At 43.4% G+C, this 14,363-nt stretch overlaps 1 protein-coding gene across 1 annotated transcript in view; it reads left to right on the plus strand.

Moving 5' to 3' along the window:
- Positions 1-3,169: 3,169 nt before the first annotated feature.
- LOC137423734 (carboxypeptidase Z) overlaps positions 3,170-14,363 on the plus strand; it is a 94,504-nt gene continuing 83,310 nt past the window's right edge. Inside the window, exons 1-2 of the mRNA XM_068111197.2 lie at positions 3,170-3,473; positions 10,491-10,559. Coding sequence (XP_067967298.2) covers positions 3,308-3,473; positions 10,491-10,559 — 235 coding nt within the window. The 5' untranslated portion in view covers positions 3,170-3,307. The remainder of the gene's footprint in view (positions 3,474-10,490; positions 10,560-14,363) is intronic.

The raw sequence follows: 14,363 nt of genomic DNA on the forward strand, positions 1-14,363 counted from the left end.
AACATGACCTCTTCACGCAGTCTTCAGGGGCAGTAGAGGTCCACCAAAACATGACCTCTTCACGCAGTGTTCAGGGGCAGCAGAGGTCCACTAAAACATGACCTCTTCACACAGTGTTCAGGGGCAGCAGAGGTCCACCAAAACATGACCTCTTCACGCAGTGTTCAGGGGCAGCAGAGGTCCACTAAAACATGACCTCTTCACACAGTGTTCAGGGGCAGCAGAAGTCCACCAAAACATGACCTCTTCACGCAGTGTTCAGGGGCAGTAGAGGTCCACTAAAACATGACCTCTTCACGCAGTGTTCAGGGCAGCAGAGGTCCACCAAAAACATGATCTCTTCACGCAGTGTTCAGGGGCAGCAGAGGTCCACTAAAACATGACCTCTTCACGCAGTGTTCAGGGGCAGCAGAGGTCCACTGAAACACCACCTTTTCACGCAGTATTCAGGGGCAGCAGAGGTCCACTGAAACACGACCCGTTCATTCAGTGTTCAGAGGCAACTGAGGTCCACTAAAACACAACCTCTTCACGCAGTGTTCAGGGGCAACAGAGTTCCACAAAAACACCACCTCTTCACGCAGTGTTCAGGGGCAGTAGAGGTGCACTGAAACACGACCCCTTCATTCAGTGTTCAGAGGCAAGTGAGGTCCACTAAAACATACAACCTCTTCACGCAGTGTTCAGGGGCAGCAGAGGTCCACTAAAACATAACCTCTTAATATAGTGTTCAGGGGCAGCAGAAGTCCACTAAAACATGACCTCTTCACACAGTGTTCAGGAGCAACTGAGGTCCACAAAAACACCACCTCTTCACGCAGTGTTCAGGGGCAACGGAGGTCCACGAAAACACCACCCCTTCACGCAGTGTTCAGGGGCAGTAGAGGTGGTCCACTAAAACATGACCCTTCACGCAGTGTTCAGGGCCAGTAGAGGTGGTCCACTAAAACATGACCCTTCACGCAGTGTTCAGGGACAGTAGAGGTGGTCCACTAAAACACCACCCCTTCACGCAGTCTTCAGGGGCAGTAGAGGTGGTCCACTAAAACATGACCCTTCACGCAGTGTTCAGGGGCAGCTGAGGTTCACTAAAACACCACCCCTTCACGCAGTCTTCAGGGGCAGTAGAGGTGGTCCATTAAAACATGACCCTTCACGCAGTGTTCAGGGGCAGTTGAGAGCCAGGAGGCCTAAATGTACACAAAGCACTGCACTGAATGCACAAATGAATGTACCGACCATATTGGACATACTATATGTCTTACATTTGTTGAATGTAGCCTAGTAAATGGCTAGTAAATGATGAAGATTGTAAATGTATTCTTTTTTTAAATCGTTCATTATTTTATATTTGTTTCGTTTTTTAAACTGATGGTGTTTTTGTCAGATTACTGCCTTGACACCATGACAACGGTTCGTTTAGTTTCACCTGTAAGTTCTTGAAATGCACACCAGATACACCTATTTATTCACAGGTAAGAGAAAGGAATGAGCACAAGCCACGTGTCTGTACGTGGCAGTGTACCTGCAATTCACATCCTCTTATTTATTCAAAAACTGCCTTTAAATAGTAAATGCACATGAAAATCCCCCTTTTTGTTTCTTTCTTTATCATTGTCTGTCTCTCTGTTCAAAAATCTCTCGGGTTGGATTAAAAACCCAGTTAGAAAATGTGCTTGTCGTTGTGCAGGCAGAAAGCAGCGACCTGGAGAAAATCCTATTAAAGCGGCTATCCTGTCTGCTTGTACCACATCACTACAACAGCTCAGTATCTATTGCTAGAGGGATCCAGGTGTGTTATCTAATACATAAAGCTCATTCTAACTACACACACTCACTGAGTGATATTAATGTTCGGTACCTTCTGGGTGACGTGAAAAGCTGAAATTTGGCGTGCCGGCGGACATCTAAGCTGATGTACCGAGAAAAAGCACAGAACCATCAGAAAGCATCTGTAACTGAAAATTTTCGGTAACAACCATAAATGCGTCCAAAAAAATTAAAAACTAGAGCAATGTGACTGCGTCGCCAATATGCCTCCGTGTAGTCCCTGCCCGTGACAATGGGTAGATGCCCTCGTTGACTGTTCTAAAAATAAACACGTTTGATTGAGATCCCTTCAGCTGTTCTGAAGTATTACATTTTTACCAGATAAGACAGGTTTCACATCGAACGGTGAAGCAGTTTCGGAGAAGGGTTTTTAAAAAAAAAATGTAGGCTTTCAATCTAATATGGCCGCCAAACATATGACATATGACATCAAAAATGTGCACTCTGCATATGTACGGGTAGGGGATCACGGTTGTGAAGTTTTGTGTTGATCAGATGAGGTTCGTTTTTCTATCCAAGATGGCTGTCAAACCATGTGACCTATGATGTCATCATTTTCAAACTACATGCAGCAACGGTGTTAAACGACGTTTGTAAAATTTCATATCGACAGGCTAATCGGTTTCTGAGATATAATTATTTAATCTTTTCCTTCAATCCAATATGGCTGCCAAACCATGTGACCAATGACGTTTTCATGATCAACTTTTAATCGCCATGCCGAGTCGATGACACACGAAAAGAGTCGATAGCTTGGGTAAATTATCATTAAAACATTCTACATGGGTGTCGCTCCTACCCTGAAAGTTTAGTCTCAATCTGACGAAAGGACGGACGGACAGACAACCCGAAAACATAATTCCTCCGGCCACCTTTAGGATGGCCGCAATCGATATCTAGCAGCAGGTCGGTGATGCTTACCTATAATCATAACGCTTCTATTTATTATCTGCCTACGAACGATGCATCATGGTTCTTTATTGCTTACAATGTGTAAGCAAACTGCACTAACACCTTATAACGTCGATCAATCCCGTCTAATCGTCACTAGGTGAACACGACGTTCAGTATTTTGTATTCACCGAAAAACTTTACTGTTTCTCGTAAAGTTTGTGCCATTTCCACATTGAATGTAACCTGTGAAGGTATAAAGTCGAGGACTCACCGATACACAGGTTATTTCACAGATCACACGCTAAACGTCGCGACGTAATCGTGAAACAACGTTCAAACGGTGAAACTTTTGTTGCAAGTTAGAAGTTGTTCCGCGGGAGGGGTGCTCGCTAATTCCGTCCAGACGGAGCAGGAGGAGGAGGTAGGGGGGCGAGGGTCCGCAGAAGGGGCTCAGACACGTCGTCCGTAGCCAAAGGCAAAGCGGATCAGGACCGTTTGGGAACATCGAGCAACGTCGGCAAGAAACGTCCTTGTGAGCGGCTCAGGTTCCCCCACCTGGAGCGTCTGTCCCGTCACCGTGATCATGATGCTCTTTTCGGACGTCGGTCGCATTCTTGTCCGTGCCACGTGCTCCTGGGTCCTCGTCCCGAGAATGACGAACGTGGCACGTTTGCTGTTGCTTTGCCTTCTTGTGGCAGCGCTCTGCACTCACTGTCAGGAGTGTGATCCTTACGTTGTGCAACAGTACGGTGAGTGTGCATGTGTGGAGAGTCAGTCAGCAAAGGTGGATCATTGATTAATTAACTAGAACTTAACTAATTAATTAACTAGAAATAATTTAGTAAATAAATTAACTAGAACGGCACTCAGTGGAGAGCATACCTCCACCGGGTTGGCCAAATCACTCAATGGTGAAGAATCACTTAAAAAATTATACTATCTGGATCCAGATCTTCACCAAAATTGAATCGATTCTTCCTTGTCAGACACACAACCTGTCCACCAAGTTTCGTCCAAATCCATCCATAACTTTGTGAGATGTCCTGGTATGTATTGTTTTGGCCTGATCTCCCAATGGTGAAGAATCACTTAAAGAATTAAATAATTCTAATATCCGAATCCATATTCAGATCTTCACCAAAATCGAATCTATTTGTCCTTGTCAGAAACACAATCTGTCCACCAAGTTTCGTCCAAATCCATCCATAACTTTGTGAGATGTCCTGCTAAGTATTGTTTTGGCCCGATATCCCAATTGTCAAGAATCAACTAAAAATTAAATAATTCTCATATCCGAATCCATATTCAGATCGTCACCAAAATTGAATCGAATCGTCCTTGTCAGACACACAACCTGCCCACCAAGTTTCGTTCAAATCCGTCCATAACTTTTTGAGAAATTCTGCTATGTATCGTTTTTGGTCCGATATCCCAATTGTGAAGATTCACTTAAAATATTCTTGTAGCCGGATCTGAATCTTCACCAAAATCTAATCATTTCGTCCTTGTGACATACGCTACATATCTGTCAAATTTCGTCCGAATCCGTCCACATCTTTTTGAGATATTTTGTTCACAGACAAACAGACAGGGGTGAAAACATAACCTCCTTCATCCCACCTTTGGTGGCGGAGGTAATTAAATTATACGATGCCAAGCCGACCGAGCATCAGGGATGTGTTCCGTTACCAAGCAGCTTGCTAGCGCTTGCCAAGTCAACCGTTTCGAATGGAGTGCTTAAGCCGCTTGGTGAGCGTCCCACAAGCTGCTTGCTAATGGAACACACCCCAGGTGACCGAGGAGGCGAAGGGATACAAAGGTTTGATCCTCATGGTGATTGATGCCCCGTGTATCGGAAATAACAAGGTCCATGTGAGTCACGGTTTTCCTCCTTTCAAACATCTGCGAACGTTTTCCCGAGATTAGGAATTCCCGTTTGTTTGTGTCGAGATTTATTCTGCTAAATCGGGTCCCGACTCATGAGAAAGAGAATTGCGAGAGGAAGCCATGAAATCAAAATCTGAAATCAGAACAATTAATTGTAATTAAAATGGAGCTCATCTAAAAGTACAATCAAAACCATTTCAATTAAAATTGAGTTAATTAGGTTAATCTCAATGTGCATGTTGGAGGATGTGCATGGGCATGATGGGCCGGACGTCCTCCTCCCGAGTCGGAATTCCTTGTGTAATCAAAACAAGAATTCCTTACTTGGCAATTGGATCCAGGAAAAGCTTAAGAGCTTCAGAGGAAACAAAACAATGGAATTTGTAACAAAGAACTTTTCAAGATATTGAGAGAGAGCAAGAAATATCATAAACTGGACCAAAAATCCCTTGCACTACCAACTAAATAGGTCACACTTGGTAACACAACGACCCCTTCTCTCCCCCCCCCCCCCCCCAAGCCCCATTTTCCCCAAACCCAAAAGTTGATGAGTACTTAGGAATAATAAACGGTATTCTTGATTAAAGTGGAAAAACTCTTGTTAAGAGTCAAAGATAGATCGAAGTAGAACGGCACTTGGTAGAGAGCATACCTCCACCAGGTGAACAGTTTACGTTTTGTAACCTGTCACTGATAGGTCAGATTTGGATTTGGACCTGAACAAAAATCGAATTGCTTGTTCTTGTCTCCTAACCAACTCGTCCACCTAGTTTCATCAGAATCGGTACACAACTTTTTTGAGACATCCTGTTCACAAACAAACAGACAGACAAACAGACAAACAAACACACAGAAAACTATAAAGGGACAGACAAACAACAAACAAACAGGCAGACAGAGACACGCAAAATAGAAACATAAACAGACAGATGGACAAACAATAAACAGCCAAACTATAAACAGACAGACAAACAAGAAACATACAGACAAAGAGACAGACAAACAAAAAACAGACAGTCAAACAACAAATAGGCAAACAAACAAAAAACAGACAGTCAAACAATAAATAGACAGACAAATAATAAACAGACAGACAAAAAAAACAGACAGTCAAACAATAAACAGACAGTCAAACAAACAAACAGACAAACTATAAACAGACATGCAAACAATAAACAGACAGACAAGCAATAAACAGACAGTCAAACTATAAACAGACAGACAAACAATAAACAGACAGTTAAACAAACAGACAAACTATAAACAGACAGACAAAAAACAGACAGTCAAATAATAAACAGACAGACAAAAAAACAGACAGTCAAACAATAAACACAGACAAATAATAAACAGACAGACAAAAAAACAAACAGACAAACAATAAACAGACAGACAAACAATAAACAGACAGACAAACAATAAACAGACAGACAAACAATAAACAGACAGACAAACAATAAACAGACAGTCAAACAAACAAACAGACAATCTATAAATAGACAGACAAACGATAAACAGACAGACAAATAATAAACAGACAGACAAACAATAAACAGACAGTCAAACAATAAACAGACAGTCAAACAAACAAACAGACAAACTATAAACAGACATGCAAACAATAAACAGACAGACAAGCAATAAACAGACAGTCAAACTATAAACAGACAGACAAACAATAAACAGACAGTTAAACAAACAGACAAACTATAAACAGACAGACAAAAAACAGACAGTCAAATAATAAACAGACAGACAAAAAAACAGACAGTCAAACAATAAACACAGACAAATAATAAACAGACAGACAAAAAAACAAACAGACAAACAATAAACAGACAGACAAACAATAAACAGACAGACAAACAATAAACAGACAGACAAACAATAAACAGACAGACAAACAATAAACAGACAGTCAAACAAACAAACAGACAATCTATAAATAGACAGACAAACGATAAACAGACAGACAAATAATAAACAGACAGACAAACAATAAACAGACAGTTAAACAATAAACAGACAGTCAAACTATAAACAGACAGTCAAACAAACAAACAGACAAACTATAAACAGACAGACAAAAAACAGACAGTCAAACAATAAACAGAAAGACAAATAATAAACAGACAGACAAATAAACAGACAGTCAAACAATAAACAGACAGACAAATAATAAACAGACAGACAAATAATAAACAGACAGACAAAAAACAGACAGTCAAACAATAAACACAGACAAATAATAAACAGGCAGACAAAAAACAAACAGACAAACAATAAACAGACAGACAAACAATAAACAGACAAAACAATAAACAGACAGACAAACAATAAACAGACAGTCAAACAAACAAACAGACAAACTATAAACAGACAGACGAACAGACGGGTGGAAACATAACATTCATTCACCTTCGCTGGTGGAGGTAATGAGAGAAACTCAAACTTCAACCCAATGGGAACCTCAGAGTGAAAGTGAGGATATTACTATTAGTTTATCATATAACTAAGTTTATGATGTTGATAATTTTAAAGGAGTCATGGAACAATGCTAAAACACCCCTCAACCCACAAGACTCCATCCACACCCCTTGCGCCATTCTTGTCCGAACCCCCTCCTACCGCTCTGTCCGCACCTCCTCTTACGGCTCCATCCAAACCCCTCGTACCACTCCGTGGCATTGGGTCCACCAATCCATTCCCTCCCCCTCCCCCCCCCAACCCCCCCCCCCCACTCTCTCCCATGTATGTACATATATGGATAGTCCTTTTAAGACCAATTGCAAATCAACAAATAATTAAAATATAAACAAATGGAGTATTTTGTGTATTGACAGCAGAGACTGCCGCTCAGTTGTTTTGTCTGTATTAGAGGTCGGACCACAGACTAAACTGTTCAAGAGTACACCATAACGGGGACATCAAGCTAGCCGTCCCATCCAGAGATGCCAGAGAGCTATAAAGGCAAGGAGGGGTGGGGGGGGGGGGGCAGAATTTATTTGAGGGTACCAAAAAGAAGAAGAAGTACAGATACATTCAAAGTACACCACCCTCATGCCAAATCAATAAATACCATATACTCCAGCACGCGGCATTGCCAGGGCGCCTTTGAGGCCCAGCGATGCCGCCGCGCAGCACATGGAGATGTTATTGGGAGCGAGAGGTGTACAATAATTGATTGATTAATTGCGTAATTAAAATAAATAAATAATAATCATAAAATAATTAATTTCTTAATCAATTGGCTAATGGCATACCAAAACTACCACTGTTTCATCTGAATCTGTAACTTTTTTAAAATTAAGTAATCAATCGAAAAATTAAATAATTAATCGATTAATTGATTAATCAATGAATCAAAAATAGCCTTTACAGCCAAATCACCTGGTCACTGTCATGTCCAAATATCAGCTTCTGAGCTCAAAAGGTGCCTGAGATATTGCCCAGATGAGAAAGGAAATAAATAAGTACTTAATAAATCGATAACAACTAAGTAATTAATCAATTAATTGATTAATCAAAAAATGAAAATTACTGTTTTTACCAAAGCACTTGTTCACTATTGTGCCCAAATTTCAGCTTCCTAGGTCAAAGGATGGCTGAGATATCGCCCGCACAAACAAGGGAACCTTGACCTATGACCTTTGACCTATATCGTAAAAAAAAAATGACAGCTTCACTTTTGTCCTTCGGAATCCTCTGCTAAAGTTTGAGGAAGGTAGATGAAAGCGTTCGCGAGTTATCGCACTCAGACAGACAAACAAATGAAAAATCACTCATAGAGCGACACTTGGCAAAAGAGAACAAAGTAAAATAGCACTCGGTAGAGCATCCTTTTGACCTAAAAAATAATTAGTGGTTGAATTCAGTGACCTGATATGCAAATCGTCTTCAAAGTTTAAGTTAATTGGTGAAAATTGACAATTTTAGACATTTGGCCTATGTTGACCTCAAAAATAGGTGGTGGTTGGTTTCAGTGAGGTGATGTGAAAATCCTATTCAGATTTCAAGTCAAACGGATGAAAATTGAGGCTTTTAGAAATTTGAAAGAAGTGGTTGACCTTTGGCCTATGCTGACCTTTTGGCCTATGCTGATCTCAAAAATAATTGGTGGTTGAATCCAGTGACCGGATATGCAAATCGTCTTCAAATTTTAAGTTAATTGGATGAAAATTTACAATTTTAGAAATATGGCCTATGTTGACCTTTTGGCCTTTGTTGACCTTTTAGTCGATGTTGACGTTTAAAATAGTTGGTGGTTGGTTTCAGTAAGCCGATATGTAAATCCTATTCAAATTTCAAGTCAATCGGATGAAAATTGAAGATTTTAGAAATTTGAGAAAACGTTGTTGACCTTTGACCTATACCTTTTGACCTTTTGACCTCAAAAATAAATAGGATTCTTTCGGACCACCAACTCTACCATTTCGTGAGGTTTCGTGAAGATCGGTTTAAAATTGTGACCTGTACTCAAGTATAAGTGAAGACAGACAAACACACACACACACACACACACACACACACACACACACACACACACACACACACACACACACACACACACACACACACACACACACACCGGAGTGATCAACATACTTGTCAAAAAAAAATTTTTTGCCAAGTAACAAACAAACGAGACAGACCGATCGATATATGACAAAAATTTTAACTTTTCGTCACAACAAAGAGACAAACAAACAGACAGGTATGACAACATATAGCCTGCATCCACCTGCAGTGGCAGAGGTAACTAGCCCAAGTGGACTGTCAGCAACGATTCAATATGTAAACACAAGAAAGGCACTCAGTGGAGAGCATACCTCCACCTGGTTGGCCATATCACTCAGTGGCGAAGAAGCACTTGAAAAATTATACTAGTCGGATCCGGATCTTTACCAAAATTGAATCGATTCTTCCTTGTCACACAACCAATCCACCAAGTTTCGTCCAAATCCGTCCATAACTTTTTGAGATATCCTGCTATGTATCGTTTTTGGCCCCATCTCCCAATGGTGAAGAATCGCTTAAATAATTAAATAATTCTCATATCCGAATCCATATTCAGATCTTCATCCAAATCGAATCGAATCGTCCTTGTCAGACACCCAACCGATCCACCATGTTTCGTCCACATCCGTCCACAACTTTTTGAGATATCCTGCTATGTATAGTTTTTGGCCCGATCTCCCAATGGTGAAGAATCACTGAAAAATTCTGGAAGCCGGATCCGAATCCGGATCTTCACCAAAATCTAATCATTTCGTCCTTGTCACATACGCTACCTCTCTGCCAAATGTCGTCCGAATCCGTCCACAACTTTTTGAGATAATTTGTTCACAAACAAATGGACAAACGGACAGACAGAGATGAAAACATAACCTCCATCCACCTTTGGTGGCGGAGGTAATAAGTAGAAATCTATGACATGAAATCGATGAAATAGCCAGGAGATCTGGCTATTTAAGATCGCCTAAATGAACTAAATACAGGACAAAATGGAATCAGTGAATCCTTTTGCGGAAGTTTCAAGGTCTGCCTCCTAAAGGCTTGTGAGGACAAAATTATTGGCATTTTTCACTCCATCAGTTCTGCGAAGTTGTCAAACTTTTTCGGACATCCCCATGATAAGGCACTTTCTGCCCCCTCTAAGAAAAAGGCAGGGGGGGATTCCCTCCTCCCCTCCTCCCCTCCTGCGTGCGTCCCAGGTCTCATCTGCTCGCATTTGTGGCTGTTTAAGATTCCACGACACCTTTGAAGAAGTGTCGCTCATTACGAACTGGTCTTTCTAGATCCAGATTTACAAGGGGAACTGGGTAAGAATCCTCAATGCCTTCTTATAAATGATGCAATGAGCCATACATATGTTACAGGTTACTGCCCACCTGGATTTGAGCTTGGAGGGTATGGTGGAGCACCTTTTCCCTTCAGACCCATGGAAGGTATGACTGCGCCGGGTGAAGACAAGTCTATAAAAGATAATTGAATAAAGTATCGAGGAATTGTTCCGTTTTGATGTGTGTTTCCCTCCCATGTGTTTCCTACCCATGTGTTTCCCTCCCATGTGTTTCCCTCCCATGTGTTTGCCTCCCATGTGTTTCCCTCCCACGTGTTTGCAGGCCATGTGTTTCCCTCCCATGTGTTCCCCTCCCATGTGTTTCCCTCCCATGTGTTTCCCTCCCACGTGTTTGCAGGCCATGTGTTTCCCTCCCATGTGTTTGCCTCCCATGTTTCCCTCCCATGTGTTCCCCTCCCATGTGTTTCCCTCCCATGTATTTCCCTCCCACGTGTTTGCCGCTCATGTGTTTCCCTCCCATGTGTTTGCCTCCCATGTGTTTCCCTCCCATGTGTTACCCTCCCATGTGTTTGCCTCCCATGTGTTTGGCTCCCATGTATTTGGCTCCCATGTGTTTGCCTCCCATGTGTTTGGATACCATGTGTTTGGTACCATGTGTTTGGCTCCCATGTATTTGTCTCCCATGTATTTGGCTCCCATGTGTTTGCCTCCCATGTGTTTGCCTCCCATGTGTTTGGCTCCCATGTATTTGGCTCCCATGTGTTTGGCTACCATGTGTTTGGCTCCCATGTATTTGTCTCCCATGTGTTTGGCTCCCATGTGTTTGCCTCCCATGTGTTTGCCTCCCATGTGTTTGGCTCCCATGTGTTTGCCTCCCATGTGTTTGCCTCCCATGTGTTTGCCTCCCATGTGTTTACCTCCCATGTGTTTGGCTCCCATGTGTTTGCCTCCCATGTATTTGGCTACCATGTGTTTGGCTCCCATGTATTTGTCTCCTATGTATTTGGCTCCCATGTGTTTGCCTCCCATGTGTTTGCCTCCCATGTGTTTGGCTCCCATGTATTTGGCTCCCATGTGTTTGCCTCCCATGTTTCCCTCCCATGTGTTCCCCTCCCATGTGTTTCCCTCCCATGTATTTCCCTCCCACGTGTTTGCCGCTCTTGTGTTTCCCTCCCATGTGTTTGCCTCCCATGTGTTTCCCTCCCATGTGTTACCCTCCCATGTGTTTGCCTCCCATGTGTTTGGCTCCCATGTGTTTGCCTCCCATGTGTTTGGATACCATGTGTTTGGTACCATGTGTTTGGCTCCCATGTATTTGTCTCCCATGTATTTGGCTCCCATGTGTTTGCCTCCCATGTGTTTGCCTCCCATGTGTTTGGCTCCCATGTATTTGGCTCCCATGTGTTTGGCTACCATGTGTTTGGCTCCCATGTATTTGTCTCCCATGTGTTTGGCTCCCATGTGTTTGCCTCCCATGTGTTTGCCTCCCATGTGTTTGGCTCCCATGTGTTTGCCTCCCATGTGTTTGCCTCCCATGTGTTTGCCTCCCATGTGTTTGGCTCCCATGTATTTGGCTCCCATGTCTTTGGCTACCATGTGTTTGGCTACCATGTGTTTGTCTCCCATGTATTTGGCTCCCATGTATTTGGCTCCCATGTATTTGCCTCCCATGTGTTTGCTTCCCATGTATTTGGCTCCCATGTGTTTGCCTCCCATGTATTTGCCTCCCATGTGTTTGCCTACCATGTATTTGCCTCCCATGTGTTTGCCTACCATGTATTTCCCTCCCATGTGTTTCCCTCCCATGTGTTTCCCTCCCATGTGTTTCCCTCCCATGTTTCCCTCCCATGTGTTCCCCTCCCATGTGTTTCCCTCCCATGTGTTTCCCTCCCACGTGTTTGCCGCTCATGTGTTTCCCTCCCATGTGTTTGCCTCCCATGTGTTTCCCTCCCATGTGTTACCCTCCCATGTGTTTGCCTCCCATGTGTTTGGATACCATGTGTTTGGTACCATGTGTTTGGCTCCCATGTATTTGTCTCCCATGTATTTGGCTCCCATGTGTTTGCCTCCCATGTGTTTGCCTCCCATGTGTTTGGCTCCCATGTATTTGGCTCCCATGTGTTTGGCTACCATGTGTTTGGCTCCCATGTATTTGTCTCCCATGTATTTGGCTCCCATGTGTTTGCCTCCCATGTGTTTGCCTCCCATGTATTTGGCTCCCATGTGTTTGCCTCCCATGTGTTTGCCTCCCCTGTGTTTGGCTACCATGTGTTTGCCTCCCATGTATTTGGCTACCATGTGTTTGGCTCCCATGTATTTGTCTCCTATGTATTTGGCTCCCATGTGTTTGCCTCCCATGTGTTTGCCTCCATGTGTTTGGCTCCCATGTGTTTGGCTCCCATGTATTTGGCTCCCATGTCTTTGGCTACCATGTGTTTGGCTACCATGTGTTTGTCTCCCATGTATTTGGCTCCCATGTATTTGGCTCCCATGTGTTTGCCTCCCATGTATTTGGCTCCCATGTATTTGCCTCCCATGTGTTTGCCTCCCATGTATTTGGCTCCCATGTATTTGCCTCCCATGTGTTTGCCTCCCATGTGTTTGCCTCCCCTGTGTTTGGCTCCCATGTGTTTGCCTCCCATGTATTTGGCTACCATGTGTTTGGCCCCCATGTGTTTGCCTCCCATGTGTTTGCCTCCCATGTGTTTGCCTCCCATGTGTTTGCCTCCCATGTATTTGGCTCCCATGTGTTTGCCTCCCATGTATTTGGCTCCCATGTATTTGCCTCCCATGTGTTTGCTTCCCATGTATTTGGCTCCCATGTGTTTGCCTCCCATGTATTTGCCTCCCATGTGTTTGCCTACCATGTATTTGCCTCCCATGTGTTTGCCTACCATGTATTTCCCTCCCATGTGTTTCCCTCCCATGTGTTTCCCTCCCATGTTTCCCTCCCATGTGTTCCCCTCCCATGTGTTTCCCTCCCATGTGTTTCCCTCCCACGTGTTTGCCGCTCATGTGTTTCCCTCCCATGTGTTTGCCGCTCATGTGTTTCCCTCCCATGTGTTTGCCTCCCATGTGTTTCCCTCCCATGTGTTACCCTCCCATGTGTTTGCCTCCCATGTGTTTGGATACCATGTGTTTGGTACCATGTGTTTGGCTCCCATGTATTTGTCTCCCATGTATTTGGCTCCCATGTGTTTGCCTCCCATGTGTTTGCCTCCCATGTGTTTGGCTCCCATGTATTTGGCTCCCATGTGTTTGGCTACCATGTGTTTGGCTCCCATGTATTTGTCTCCCATGTATTTGGCTCCCATGTGTTTGCCTCCCATGTGTTTGCCTCCCATGTATTTGGCTCCCATGTGTTTGCCTCCCATGTGTTTGCCTCCCCTGTGTTTGGCTCCCATGTGTTTGCCTCCCATGTATTTGGCTACCATGTGTTTGGCTCCCATGTATTTGTCTCCTATGTATTTGGCTCCCATGTGTTTGCCTCCCATGTGTTTGCCTCCATGTGTTTGGCTCCCATGTGTTTGGCTCCCATGTATTTGGCTCCCATGTCTTTGGCTACCATGTGTTTGGCTACCATGTGTTTGTCTCCCATATATTTGGCTCCCATGTATTTGGCTCCCATGTGTTTGCCTCCCATGTATTTGGCTCCCATGTATTTGCCTCCCATGTGTTTGCCTCCCATGTATTTGGCTCCCATGTATTTGCCTCCAATGTGTTTGCCTCCCATGTATTTGGCTCCCATGTATTTGGCTCCCATGTGTTTGCCTCCCATGTGTTTGCCTACCATGTATTTGGCTCCCATGTATTTGGCTGCCATGTATTTTCCTCCCATGTATTTGCCTCCCATGTATTTGGCTCCCATGTATTTGGCTCCCATGTATTTGCTTCCCATGTATTTGGCTCCCATGTATTTGGCTGCCATGTATTTGGCTCCCATGTATTT

This window comes from Myxine glutinosa, chromosome 3 (assembly GCF_964187855.1).
Source record: "Myxine glutinosa chromosome 3, kmMyxGlut1.1, whole genome shotgun sequence".
NCBI classification, from domain to species: domain Eukaryota; kingdom Metazoa; phylum Chordata; class Myxini; order Myxiniformes; family Myxinidae; genus Myxine; species Myxine glutinosa.